Source organism: Nematolebias whitei, chromosome 2 (assembly GCF_014905685.2).
Source record: "Nematolebias whitei isolate Nwh7 chromosome 2, NemWhi1, whole genome shotgun sequence".
NCBI lineage: Eukaryota > Metazoa > Chordata > Actinopteri > Cyprinodontiformes > Rivulidae > Nematolebias > Nematolebias whitei.
The window spans coordinates 47,280,821-47,295,155 of record NC_056499.1 but is presented as its reverse complement, the minus strand read 5'-3'; the positions used below and the strand labels follow the sequence as shown (position 1 = coordinate 47,295,155).

At 42.0% G+C, this 14,335-nt stretch overlaps 2 protein-coding genes across 2 annotated transcripts in view; both read right to left on the bottom strand.

Moving 5' to 3' along the window:
* Positions 1-14,335, bottom strand: part of aph1b (APH1B gamma secretase subunit) — a 442,239-nt gene that overhangs the window by 353,781 nt on the left and 74,123 nt on the right. The gene's annotated exons all lie outside the window — the stretch shown is intronic.
* The window catches only part of otog (otogelin), a 192,152-nt gene that overhangs the window by 114,803 nt on the left and 63,014 nt on the right, over positions 1-14,335 (bottom strand). The window contains exons 8-11 of the mRNA XM_037692610.1: positions 12,927-13,072; positions 9,123-9,255; positions 6,730-6,907; positions 3,766-3,917 (exon numbers count right to left, since the gene is read on the bottom strand). Of these exons, the coding sequence (XP_037548538.1) occupies positions 3,766-3,917; positions 6,730-6,907; positions 9,123-9,255; positions 12,927-13,072 (609 nt within the window). The remainder of the gene's footprint in view (positions 1-3,765; positions 3,918-6,729; positions 6,908-9,122; positions 9,256-12,926; positions 13,073-14,335) is intronic.

Below are 14,335 nucleotides of genomic sequence, written 5' to 3'. Positions count from 1 at the left end.
TTTACTACTTCTGCCTGTATCATCTCTAACATCTGTTCAATATCTTCACCTGAACAAATAAATGTGGAATCATCTGCAAATAAAACACACTTCAAAAGCCCTGCCACGTCAACCAGATCATTCACATACAAAATAATCAACTTTGGTCCCAACACAGAGCCTTGAGGAACTCCACATCGATTAACACAAAATTCAGATCTTACATCGTTTACCTGTACAAACTGTCTCCTATTATTTAAATAACTGGATACCCACTGTAGTGCTAATCCTCTAATGCCATATTTATTCAGTTTTTCAAGGAGCATGGTGTGGTCAATAGAGTCGAAGGCGTTTTTTTAATCAACAAAAACGCTAACACAATACTGTTTTTGATCAACAGCAGTTATCTCTTCTATTATTTCCATTGATGTTGAATTATTTGCTCTAAACCCATATTGACTAGTACTTAAAATGTTCTGTTTATCTATGAATCAATCTAATTTGGTTACAAATAATTTATGTAATATTTTTGAAAATTGTGGCAACAAGAATATTTGTCTGTAATTAGTGAATACACATTTCTCACCATTCTTATAAAGAGGAACTATCTTTGCTATTTTCATATTTTCTGGAAATTTTCCTGTTGAAAATGATAAATTACATATATATGTAAATGGTTCAATAACATAATTCATTATATCCTTTACAAACATCATGTCCATGTCCATCCTGTCTTTTTATCTTTTATCTGCAAGATTTTTTACAATACTCTGTATTTCTTCTTTATTAGTGTCACCGAGAAAAATGCTGTTGGCACAACCCACGAGGAAGGGCACAATCCACTTGAGGAAGAACTTCAAGCTCAACTTGAAGAGAGCAATCCACCATTTTCCAACTTTTCGGCTTCACACTCAGCTGTGATCTGCTCCAGTGAGAGCTGAAAATCACAGCATGATAATACTACAGGACCACATCATCCGCAAAGAGCAGAGATAGGATCCTGAGGCCACCAAACTGGACTGCCTTTATCCCCGGCTACACCGAGAAATTCTGTCCATAAAAGTTATGAACAGAATCAGAGACAACAAGCAGACCTGGCGGAGGCCAACTCCCACCCTGAAGGAGTCTGACACTGCCAACAATGCAAAACAAACTCTCAAACCGCTTGTATAGGGACCGAACAGACTGTAGCAAAGGGCCCCCAATTCCATACTCACAGAGCAACTCCCAAATTGTATCTCAAGGAACATGGTCAAACGCCTTCTCCAAGTCCACAAAACACATGTAGACTGGATGGGTGAACTCCCATGACTCCTCAAGGACCCTAGTGAGGGTAAAGAGCTGGTACAGTGTTCCATGGCCAGGATGGAACCTACATTGTTCTTTCTGGATCTGAGGTTTAACAAATGATCTGACTCGTTACTCCAGTAGCCCTGAAGAGATCTTGCCAGGGAGGCTAGGGAGAGTGACACCCCTATAATTGTAGCACACTCTACTGTCTCCCTTTTTGAAAACGGGAGCCACCACCCCAGTCTGCCAATCCAGTGGCACTGTCCCCGATATCCACATGATGTTGCAAAGGTGTGTCAACCAAGACAGTCCCACAACATCCAGAGCCTTAAGGAAATCAGGGCAGATCTCGTCCACCCCCCAGAGCCCTGATGATGCAAAGCTTTTTAACTACCATGGCCACCTCAGCCACGGTTATGGACAGACCAGCTCCAAAATCCCCTGATTCAGCTTCCGCCATTGAAGATGTGCTAGTGGGATTGATAAGGTCCGAAAAGTATTCCTTCCACCTCCTGGTGACATCACTGGTGACATCAACTCACCACATCTTCAATGAATACAGTGTTAGTAAAGTGCTACTTTCTTCTCTTCAGCTGCCTGATGGTTTATCAGAATTCAATTCAATATACTTTATTGATTCCCAAGGGGAAATTTAATTTCAGTACATCCTACCAAGACAACATACATGGGGCGGGACAAGATGTCTAGTACTGCAGCTGCATGGAGCAGTGTGGCCTTTCATACAAAGATAAGAAAAGAAAAACAAGAGGAAAGAAAGGTATATAAAAAAGCTCTCTCACACTATGTCCTTGAAACAGGGCGCAGTGCGAAGAAGCAGAAAAAACAATCTACCTCAGCACAAAAAAGAGCAACATGGATAGACATAATACAAATGCATTTGAAATGGGTAGGGGTGGGGGTCCAAGCACAGCCACCAGGTGAGCGACGTAGCCCTTTGGCGCCTTCACATTTCCTAGGATGATGCACCAAGAAGGCAACAAGGGGAGCCAGCAAAAGCATGAATTTGAAGGGGTTGTTCATGGACACTCCAGGATGTACCAAAGTTCTGAATACAGTGTCTATCAGAGACACCCTTCTGCAGATGTCTTTGGGGAGAGGAGGGGGTAGGGAGTGAATCTCTTCAGAGTCTCTATCCAAGGCCTCACCAAACTTCTCCCACATCAGAGTTTTTGTCTCATTAACAGCCAAGGCAGCACCCCACTTGACCCTTCAGTACTCCACAGCTGCCTCCGGAATCACACCAGCCAACAAGGCCCAATAGGACTCCTTCAGCTTGACAGTCTCCCTAGCCCAGGGTGTCCACCAACAAGTTTGAGGATGGCCACCACGAGAAGCACTAACGACCTTACAGCCAAAGCTCAAGGCAGGCACCTCAACAATTGTGGAGCTGAACATGGCCCACTCAGATTTAATGTACCCTACCTCAGCTGGGATGCAGTTCTCTCCTGGAGGTGTGAGTTTAAGATCTTTCTGACGGGTTCTTCCCCCCACCTGAAGGCAAAAGTAACCTACCCTCTCATCTAACGAGGAAAACTATAATGCACAGGTACTGGGTTGTTTTTGTTTTTTTTTGGCCTGGAGGGATATAGTTTGGCCTAGACTATTCCACACCCCCAGGTATAATTTGGCTTATGACAGTATTCCCTCTTGGCCAAACTATACCAGGGTTTAATCTAGGCAGGTGTTAATTTGGCCTGTTATACCAAAAAATAGAATACCATAAACAACTTTATTAATCCCCAGTAAGGAAACTAGATTTTCACAGCTATAAAAACAGCATGGTACAAAAACTGGTGCTGAAATAATCCCATCATATTGACATGGTGTGACAACAATACAATGTCAGATGTTCACAAACAACACAGTGTAAAATAGTGTCAAAGTGTAAAAAAAATTCACTGCGTAAATAAGTTAGGAGTCATCAGGACTGCTTTAGCTGCCCACCAGTTAACAGGTAACGAGCCAACAAGCTTGTGTCTGCCGAGTTTCACTCCACTCAGGCAGATGAAGCGGTGAACTGAGTGGGCAGCGTTTGTAGACAACCTCTATGTGTTTATTTAACAGGAAACTCTTCCTTCGTAGCTCGTCATCACCGCTAACCAGATCAAACACCGGCTGACTGATAAGGAACAGACCCAGTCACAACAGGCTGATGGAACGCTTTTTTCCCTCCTGATTTTAATTCACATATTTGTGTTCATATTTTTTTACTCTGTAACATAAGTAAGTAAAATACTTTAAATAAAAATAATCAAGTAAAAGTATAGATTGGAATAAATACTTTAAAAGAACAAAGTACACAAAATCCATATTTAATTACAAGAAAGTAAATGTAGTTTACCACTTTCCACCCCTGCCAGAGAGCATGTCAGAGACAGTTACATATTTGAAAAGAAAAAGTGATAGAGTGTATGGGCTTAACATAAAAATACCCCCCTTCTCTACTGAAATCCAGACAGAGGGAAAGAGACTCACCAGCCTGTTGGTGAGTGTCACATGGGTCAAGCTGAGGTGAACTCAGACTGAGAGAACAGGCTGACGACACCTTCCAGGTATTTCCAAACAGCTGAGGAGTACTTTCAATCATTCCTGACGGAGACCTGCAGGAAAACCAGACCACAGCTTCACTGCAACATCATAAAGTCCACTCTTTAAGTTCAAATATTAAAACAGAAATCAAGATTGATGGTTCCATGTTGAATAAATAAACTTCCCATCTTTTGATTGTAAAAGCTGACATTACTGCTGCATTTCTTCCATAAATAAATATAACAACATCCACTGCATCCACAGTGACACCAATGTTTTCTAGAAAATATATCAGTTTTTAAAAATCAGATGTAAGTTGTATCATTTAAAATATTGCCATATATAAATCGGTTTATTATGTTTCACTTTTCATCATCGCTGTGGTTAGGCCTAGAGCCACACATATTCTCTGAATAGCCCCACATCTCATGCTAACAACTAAAAGGAATACTAATCTATTACAATAAAGGATTAAGGCCCATTTGTTTGCCTAACAACACCAGCAGGTCAGGTTGTGGTCTCTGTTTTTCATCCAAGCAGCATCTGCTTCATAATAACTGACACTTTGGAGAATCTGCGCATGGCATGTGCATATTTTACGCACGGCGACTGAATTGTCTTGTTAGTAAAACATTTCATGACCCACTAAACAAATATTAATGAAACTCTGAAAGTTTTTTAGTTATAGATTTGTATTTATTTATTTCCCTTTCAGCTGTTTCCTTCTTCAGGGGTCATCACAAGTGAATCAGAATCAGAATAAGCTTTATTATCATAGTACAGTGAGATTATGTTCGTGCAGTCGTCCGAAAGATGGGCGGAGTGCACGTTGCTGCTTCTACAGGAGCACGGCTTCTTATTCTTTATCAGAATACATTTAGATAGAACAAGGGAAAAGGCCATGAGGATAGATAGTGGTATTATAAAAAAGATCTCTTCACATCTTGTCCTATCAGGACACAATTTAAGACATCAAAAAACTCTACCAGCAAGCACATTTAAAAACACATTACATATACATTTGACATCAAGATGGTGAGAATGCACTGGTGAAGATTCTCAGTCATCCAGGACATGATAAATTCAAAAACGTTCAATACAAAAACAACTGGACTTTATTTGTAACAGAAGACGTTTCGCTTCTCATCCGAGGAGCTTTCTCAATTCAAAGAGCAGAGAGTGAGGGGTTCATATTATAAGGCTGAGATAAGATACACATACATGTAGATTGACATATCACACCTCACACCTTAACAGTAGGGGTTTCTTAAGGTCTTTGTTACTCTAATTCACAGACGAGGCCCCTCTGTTCCCATCAAGTGTGAAAACCGGCTGGGGATCTGATTTAAAGTTGCATTATAGGTTTTTGAAAGTGGAAATCTGAGGCCTCCTCCTCTGTTAAGAGACGGCTTTTCTCTTTTTACATAAATTGCTTCCTTCCCCCCCCCCCCCCCCCTCAAACCGTCTGTGTTCTCGGTCCAAAATGTGCACATTTTGCTCCTCAAAAGAGTGTCCCTTCTCTGTGAGGTGGAGATGAACAGCTGAGTCTTGTCCTGTGGAGGTGGTTCTCCTGTGTTGAGCCATGCGTATGTGAAGAGGCTGTTTAGTTTCTCCAATGTAGAGGTCTGGACAGTCCTCGCTGCACTGGACCGCATACACCACACCACTCTGTTTGTGTAATGGTTGTTTTGTCCTTAGGGTGGACCAGCCTCTGTCTGAGAGTCCTGCTGGGTTTGAAATGTACTGGGATGTTGTGTTTGTTGAAAATCCTTCTGAATTTCTCTGATACTCCAGCAACATAAGGGATGACAATGTTTTTCCGTCTGTTGTTCTCCTTTTTCTGTTTATTAGTGTGTTTTGTAGATTTCCTCGCTGACTTGACAAAAGCCCAGTTAGGATATCCACATGTTTGAAGAGCTTCTTGGATGTGTTTTTGTTCCTTTTCCTTCCCTTCTGTCTTTGTGGGGACATGTTCAGCCCGATGTTGTAAAGTTCTGATGACAGAGAGATTGTGGTCCAGTGGATGGTGGGAGTCAAACAGAAGATACTGGTCTGTGTGGGTTGGTTTTCTGTAAACTTCAATGTTAAGGCTGTCCTCTCTCTCCATCTAAATCAAACAGTCCAAAAAAGGCAGCTTGTTGTCGTTTGCATCCTCTCTGGTGAACTTGATGTTATTATCGACAGAGTTAATGTGTCTGGTGAACGCTTCTATTTCCTTGGCTTGGATTTTGACCCAGGTATCATCCACATATTGGAACCAATGGCTTGGTGTTGTGAGATTTGTCCATGAAGCACTTCCAGATAGAGCATAGTTCTGATAAGATGTTGGTCAGACGGTAGTTCTGATAAGCCTGCACAGAGGTTCTGGGGGGTTGCGATAGACAAAGCTTTTTCCTTTGTTTGTTCAGTCAGGTCACCTGGATGGTTTCTTTGGGGTAGGCCTAATTTGCAAGCAAATGTGCATTTTAGGTCTGAGAACCAACTGGCAGGTGACAACTGATTGCTGCTCAGGAGTCCCTTCTCTGCCGTTCATCAGCTATTTGTCGCTGAAACAAGAATACCAGTTCAGCCACCAACATCGATGTATATCCACTTACAGCTGTTAGACAACATCCGGCCATTATGGTCGGCCATTACGATATGGCACAGTGGAGCCCCTATTCCACTAACAGTAAATTCCTTGTTGGAATGGTGTGTCCAGTCGGGCGCTCATCTGGCCTGACTAAAAGAGCTGATCAGAGAGTGAGGCTTTTGATGCCGAGCCGCTCGGCTCGTGTGCATTACAGAGCAGGAGAGCACTTCACCTCCTCCCGTCAGCTGAAACAGGAGCGTGCTCTCTTCCTAATCATTGGAGGGGAGGAAAGAAGGGTTAACACAGGGGGTCAAAGGTTAGCCAGCACACAGACTTACAGGAAGTCATCTTGAATGTTGCCGTTGAAGGTGCCGCATAGCCCCACCGTGTCATCCTTCCATGGCTCATCGACCTGCACATAGAGACGAAACTCTGCCCAGCTGTACTGCAGACGGAGACCAAATGCCGTCCTCACTTGGAGGAACATGGACGACAGCTCCTGAACATGGAGCACGTCTGTAGGAGGTGTAGGAGCAGGAGATTTTCTGTCAGAATTTCAAACCTGAACTTGGTTAACGGCTTCGTGCCCAGTCCTTTACATATTACCACCAGTTACTGAACACTAGAGTGTCTGCAGGACTGTATCTTTTGTCATGTGAATTTAAAGATATGGCATCAATAAAAAATTGCAGAGGTTCATGCAAACACTCATTTAGAAACCTGTAGAATAGTTACATTTTGCTTTACATTTTTACTGAGACTTTTCTGGTTCTTTGCAAATGGAAATCATGACGGCAGCAACTGTAGCTGTTCTGGTTCAAACTGGGGAACTTGTGGCAGGAATCCCAGCAAATTACTTTTCTAATAACAGTTTAATGTGAAATGGACAAAAAATGTTTATAAATTGATGTTTGCATAAAGCTCTATAAAAAATTTGAGATTGAAGTTGTTTTTAAGCCAGCAGCAATCCCCTTTGGTCCAACACAAACTAGCCAGCAACTGGATCAAAATGCAACTTTATTTCTCTAAATGTACGTTGTTCACAGAGAACACACAAAAAATCTGAGTTATTCCTTTAAGGCTCACCATCTGACTGTAAAACCTATCTAAAAGTATAAAAAGGGTTATTTTCTATCTGTGCTTACACAAAAGAAGATCTCTCTTTCTCTCTCTCAGAAATACAAATATGTCTGAACTCATTACCTGGAATAAAAATCTCAAGTTTATTTAGGTTCCAAAAGAAAAAGAAAACTCACTCCAACATCATTTTGTCATGATTTCACTGTAGGATGAAATCTGTTGAGGTAAGCAATATAATAAACACATAGAATGATGTATAAAATATACATTTTCTGCAGCTGCATGGACTAAACTGTTTTTTTTTTTATCTGGTGTAAATGCGTGACGTTTGGCATTGTTACACTCTTTATAGCCATTAAAATAAGGTGCTGTTGTAAAATGTTTTACATTAAAAATTGACTATACATCCATCATCTTTACCCACTTCTTCCTTTTTGAGTCACAGGGGTCACTGGTGCCCATATCCAGCAGTCACTGTGTGAGAGGTGGAGGACACCCTGGACGGGTCTCCAGTCCATCACAGGGACACATAGAGACAAACGAGACAAACAACCATTCACTCTCTCACTCACACGTAGAGACAATTTAGAGTTACCAATCAGTCTAACATGCATGTTTTTGGTCTGTGGGAGGAAACCGGAGTACCTGGAGAAAACGCCTGCAGGCACGGAGAGAACATGCTATGGAGTTAGCATGTTATGTGCGTGCATGTGGGCGTTTTCTCCGGATGATCAAGATTTGAACCAGTGGCCTTCTTGCTGAAGGGTGGCAGCTCTACCAACTGAGCCATCGTGCCACCCAAAATTAGTTTTGTATTTTAAAAAAGTTGTTTATTTTACTTTGTGTCTTGAATTTATTGTGTTGGGGGTTTTTTTTAACTGGCATGGTGGCAAAGTTAGTAGAGCTGTTGCCTCTCAGCGAGAAGGTCGTTGGTTTAAATCCTGACCCGGGACCTTTCTGGGTGGAGTTTGCATGTTCTCTCCGTGCATGCGTGGGTTTTCTCCAGGTACTCCAGTTTCCTCCCACAGACCAAAAACATGCATGTTAGACTGATTGGTAACTCTAAATTGTCTCTAGGTGTGAGCGAGAGAGTGAATGGTTGTTTGTCTCGTTTGTCTCTATGTGTCCCTGTGATGGACTGGAGACCTGTCCAGGGTGTCCTCCGCCTCTCACACAATGACTGCTGGACATGGGTACCAGTGAGCCCCACGACCTGAAAAGGAAGAAGCTGTAAAGGATAATGGATGAATGGATTTTTTTTAACTAGCTGATAAGAAAATGACTAAGTTACATAAGGATGCCAAGTGTTTTGTCAGGTTCTGTAACAGGGCATGCAGAAAGAGAAGTGTTCATGCTGTTATTCATAGATGTACGCAGTATCAGATCCTCCTCACAGTTTCACATGAAACACACAAAAGACCGTTGACTCCATAATCAAGATGCTGGCATACAATGAGAGCAATGCTCTGAGAAAACACATTTTCTGCAGCACATTGTGGGAGAAAAGTCAGTGTGGTATTGAGGAAAAAATGTTGTCAATGGCACAGCTGTCATACAATCTGTATCTGCCTTGTCTCACAGAGTGTTGAAACAAGTGCAGTCCTGGTGAAATGAAGAAAGATGGAAAAGTGATAACAGATGAGGAGAGTACCGTCAGAATAAGGGAGTGAGACACGATACTGTCCAGCCATAAAGACCTCGCCAATGTGACTCAGAGTGATTTCTGTTCTTGGATCCTCGTCAACAACCAGGTTAACTGATTGGATGCAGGCCCCGTCCAAATTCTGCAATTGAGATAAAACCGTGTTTTTCTTAAACAGCATCAATTCAGATAAACATCAGTGCACACATAAAAAAACACAATGACAGGAATAAAATGTGTGCAATAATAATGAAAATGTATTTGCCAGTGTGCGGTGGAAATTGATACTCAGCTTTACATAATCTTAGTCTATGGTGTAATTTTAACGAGAGAAACAAAGATCTACTCATTTTAACAGTAGTAGGGTTTTTTGTTGTAGTTTTTCATTTCACCAGGAAATACATAAATTTATCAATTTCAACATTACTAAAACTGAAATTCAGTTTCTATAACGAGAAGTAAAGTACAGTACTACATACAGCGCATTGTACGCCCGTCAACAAACTATTATACAACAATTTATAGCCATGGCCTGGACAAGCAAAGACCATGTTTAACACTTGATCGTGATTTGTGACATTAACCATAGAGCTGGGGTGGTAAAAAGATTATGCAGGACCCTTTCTAGTAGTGGTACAAATTTATATCAAGATTTGTTAAAATATCAAAAGTTATGGGTGGGTAAAGAGAGAAAGTTTACAGTTGTGCATATGTACTGATGAATGGATGAACCCTAAAACCATCCGCCTTTCAATGAGCATATGGTTGATGGACGTAGATGCAAGGTTTTGAGGCAACAAGCAGGCTGATGAATCCTAAAGTTTTTATTTATAACAAGAAAACTAAGCTGGATCAGAGCTGGTTGAAGACATAAAAACAGGGTCCCAATAAAGACCTTTTTGAATGTGTATCAGAGTAGCTATCCACGCTCTGCTCTCATTCTCTGTCCTTGACTTGACAATAGTTTACAAACTGTATTACAGCCACCGTGGAACGATGTGATGTAACATGACAACATGTTGGTTGTATTGAAACATTTTAAAATGAAAACACTTCAGTAGCTACTCAACGTTTGTAACTTAGTGATTCTTGTGGCGTAGTGATGGAGCTGTATCAGTACCCCCACCTTAATTAAACATTTGATAGTCAAACACTTAACTGAGTTCACTGAGTTCACCCAGCTAACTTTTAAAGCTAGCATAGCCAAGCAACATACTTTCCAGGAAACTTCAGCGAATAGGCAATTTTTCACAGAACATCAGTAAGGCAACAAAGTTAAAAGGAAAGGTGACTGAATCCATCACTCTCAATGAGCTCTTTCACAAGAAGCCTCAGTCTGGAACTGAGATGTGTTCTGGCTGCCTCTGTGTGTCTTCTGAATGGACTGAGGCAGTGGGGGGGGGGGGGGGGGGGTCGGAGACAATCGACCTCTGGTGCGCCTCTGTACTGTCAAGAAAAGTAGTATGAAAGCCGGACCAGCCAACATGTGAAAGTAAGCCGCAGTGTGGCAGCTCGATAATGGGCTTAACTATTGACAACAGTGTTCATTCATTCATTTATTTATACAGGCTAGTGAGGACTCATTTACAAGAGGGACCTGTTCCAGACAGAGCATATAAAGTACAGACAACAATAACAGTAGACAATGACAACAATAAACTACAATAAAAAAATGTGTGTGATCGCCCGCTCATGGGATTAAACAACAAACAGATTTATTACCCTGGGAATATTTAAAGGGGTGTCAAGCAGCTCTGTAGTTAGTTTTAATAAAGAAGTTGCCCACAAAGAGGGTTGCTAAAGTGAGTTAATTTATCTTGTTTTGGGCCTTCAGGTCCAGGCCTCCGTTGCAAAAGAGATCTGTGATCTCAGTGGGATTTTCCTGGTTAAATAAAGGTTAATAATTAATATGAGGCAGATATCTGACGCTATTTGATGTTCCACTTCTGTTCTGCTCCATGCCTCTTTTGGTTTTGCTCTGCCCACGTGGTTTATGAATGCTCACATCTGTGGCCGGCTCTATCTGTGATTTATGAATGGCCAAAGAGGAGAAAGACTGACTGGTCTGTGTGGCCATTTTGCAGAACTGTTTTGAAAGAGCCAACCCATCTAAGAAGTACAGAAAATGGGTGTTTTGCGCCTTTTTGAGCTGTTGGGTTCGTAGTACACTTCTTTCCAAAACTACATAACCGACACAGTGATTCCTGAGCTGCAGAACAAATCTCACCATTGCGTTGTAGATGTTTGCTCTTGTAGATATAGTTTTAACAGAGTGAATGACACAGTTCATAGCAAACATTGAGCTGGACTGAGACAACCAGACAATTTTTAAATGACTCAGATTGGTATCAGGGTAAAAAAAAATATTGATCTGGACATTGTTACTTTTTAGGTTGAAAACATACAATTGACACCAGATGTTTAAGACACAAGACCATTTTTGTCACTTTTAACATTGAGTGTGTTATTAGTAACAGTGAAACAAGGCCTATACCGACATGAGGTGAGAGGACACTCAACAAGAAAGAAGGCATCATCCTGAAAGCAACATAAAAAAGCCAGATGACAGTGTGTAAACAAATACAGAAACAAGGATCCTGAATGTTTGGAGACATGTCCTGTGGTCTGATAAAATTACAACTAAATTGTTTAACCATAATGACCACTGTTACATTTGGAGATAAAAGAGGAAAGCTTGGGGGGGACATTGACAACAAAGTCAATGTTTTGTGGTAGCTATCATAAACCCCTGAACTGTATCCTATAGATAATTTGTCAGCAGAGCTGAAAAGGTGTGCGCCAACAAAGAGCCAACAAAGCCGACACAGTTAAGGCAGTTCTGTGAGGAGGAACGAGACAAAAATCCAACAAATGGTTGTAGAAGTTTGTTGAAGGAAATGCAAAATATATGAAAGACCCTGAGCAGACGAGCACAAGCAGCCCAAATCATAGTGATGGCATTGAGTGTGTGTGCTATAACTACGACGGCCCAAAACGCACAACAGAAAAACATGTCAGGCCAAACCACAAGCAAGAGAAGAAAAACAACACTAATGTTTTTCTGTGGAAATATTACGTGTTTGGATAATTTGTCACTTCGGGACCATGAGAAAACAAACTGGTTCCACAAATTTTTCACCAAGTTATTCCCTTTAAACAACATAAAAAAACTAAACACCTGCTGGTAAAAGATTTTAATATCAGCTGAAACATTGAGTCGCTTTTGCTTTTTGCTGCTGTGACAGTCAAAAGTAATCCTGGGTGTTGCTGACAGCCAACAATCTGCAGCTATGAATTGTTTCTTTCAGAAGCAGCAGAGCTCCACGGCAGAACGGTTCTAACACACACCTCCGTCCTCCCACCTCCTCCTTCTCTTCCCATCATTCACCTCCTATTTTCCAGCATTACCTTCTCTCTGTACAACCCCCACCCCACCTTTACCTCCCTCCTCGCCACAAAGCCATCCAACAGCTCTGTCAGCCAGGTCAGATAAGGTAATCCCTGTTTAGTTGGCTGTTGGAGGTCTCTGGCCTGTGCTCTGATGAGTGAGATGTCTCATATCACCTCCCTCAGAACCCCACCCCACCCGAGCAGCTAAAAACTGCTGGGAAACTTATGACTGGGGAAAAAGAGAAAACGCCTTTAGTCTTGTCAGTTTTTGTATTTGTTATCCACTCTTGCAGCAGCAGAGCGGCTTACTGAGCACTACATTTAGATCTGATCTACAAGATGGAGGAACTGAACAAAATTGTAACATGAGCCAATTGAACAGTTTGAATACAGAAGCTAAAGAAAAGAAAAAAAATAACTCACAGCTCCACAGGGGGCATTCTGGATAGTGATGGTGAACTTTCCTGAGTTGCGACTTTTGGCGAGGACATATTGACACGTTGCAGGAAATGTAAAGATCCGGCCATCGAAGGACTGGAAATACATATCACCCGTCACGGAGCATTCACCTATTAAAAAGAAATACATTTGCTAATGAATTCCAGCACCTCATCCAAAAAAAAATCTAACTTTACACTAACATGTGACAGTTATTAAATGAAACCCATTTACATTACAACAAGCAATATGCTGAAAGCCCCCCCACCCCCCCACCCCCACTGAGGGATTGGAATATTGAATTTTTGTGAATGATTGTAGTTTTTGAGATAGAGAAAACTACTTCCTGTTTACTCAGAATTTTAAAAAATTCTTACAATTTTCACCAAGAAAAATTGTAAAGTACAGGGTTTTTGCATTTTGGTAGACCTCCTTTAAAGTTTGGATTTTTTTTCTGGTGTTTTTCTGCTTCAAGGCTGTATATTAGCTAAATGGCTTCTGCGGGTTCGTCTCAGGGGAAAGCAGGTGGTGGCAAGGCTTAGGGCGTCTTGTCCCAGCCCTGCCCAACCTCTTGCGGAGTCACCATCTCAGGACGAATACCCATCCCCATCCACTCTCTATTTTGTGCATTTCACAAGAGGCGCTGGCTGACACTAGCTCATGTAACCCCACAAAGGCACTGCAGCTGTTCTGACACCTGCGTGTTTCAGTGGCTTCAAAATCCGATGTGTTGTAGTTGCAGTTGCAAAATCAGGCGGTGTCTAGTGGTGATACAGGTGCTCCATGTTTATGCGCATAGTAGAATTGTAATAACCCTATAGCATAGCCCCCATTATATGGCCAGGTTTCAGAAGATGAGGGCTATGGCAGAGAGGACGACGAGACAGATATGAATTTGGACCTCTTTGAGGAATAGATTTACCGAGTCGACGAGGATGTCACTTTGAACGGAGTGAGGGAGCAGCAGCTGTCAGTGATCATTACAGTGCCACATTGGCCCAGCAGGCCTTGGACGGTGGACTTAGTGAGTCCCCTGTGCCCACAGCCACTGCTAGTAGGCAGGGAATTTGTATCACAGGGGTGGAGTCAGATTTTTCACCCACATCCCAAGAGATTGGCTTCTAGGACCTGTTTCATCCATCCATCTATCCATCCATTATCTTTACCCGCTTATTCCATTTTGGGTCACGGGGGTCGCTGGTGCCCATGTCCAGCAATCACTGTGCGAGGGGCGGGGTACACCCTGGACGGGTCGCAAGTCCATCACAGGGCCACATAGAGACAAACAACGCAAACAACCATTCACTCTCTCACTCACACCTAGGGACAATTTAGAGTTACCAATCAGCCTAACATGCATGTTTTTGGTCTGTGGGAGAGTGAATGGTTGTTTG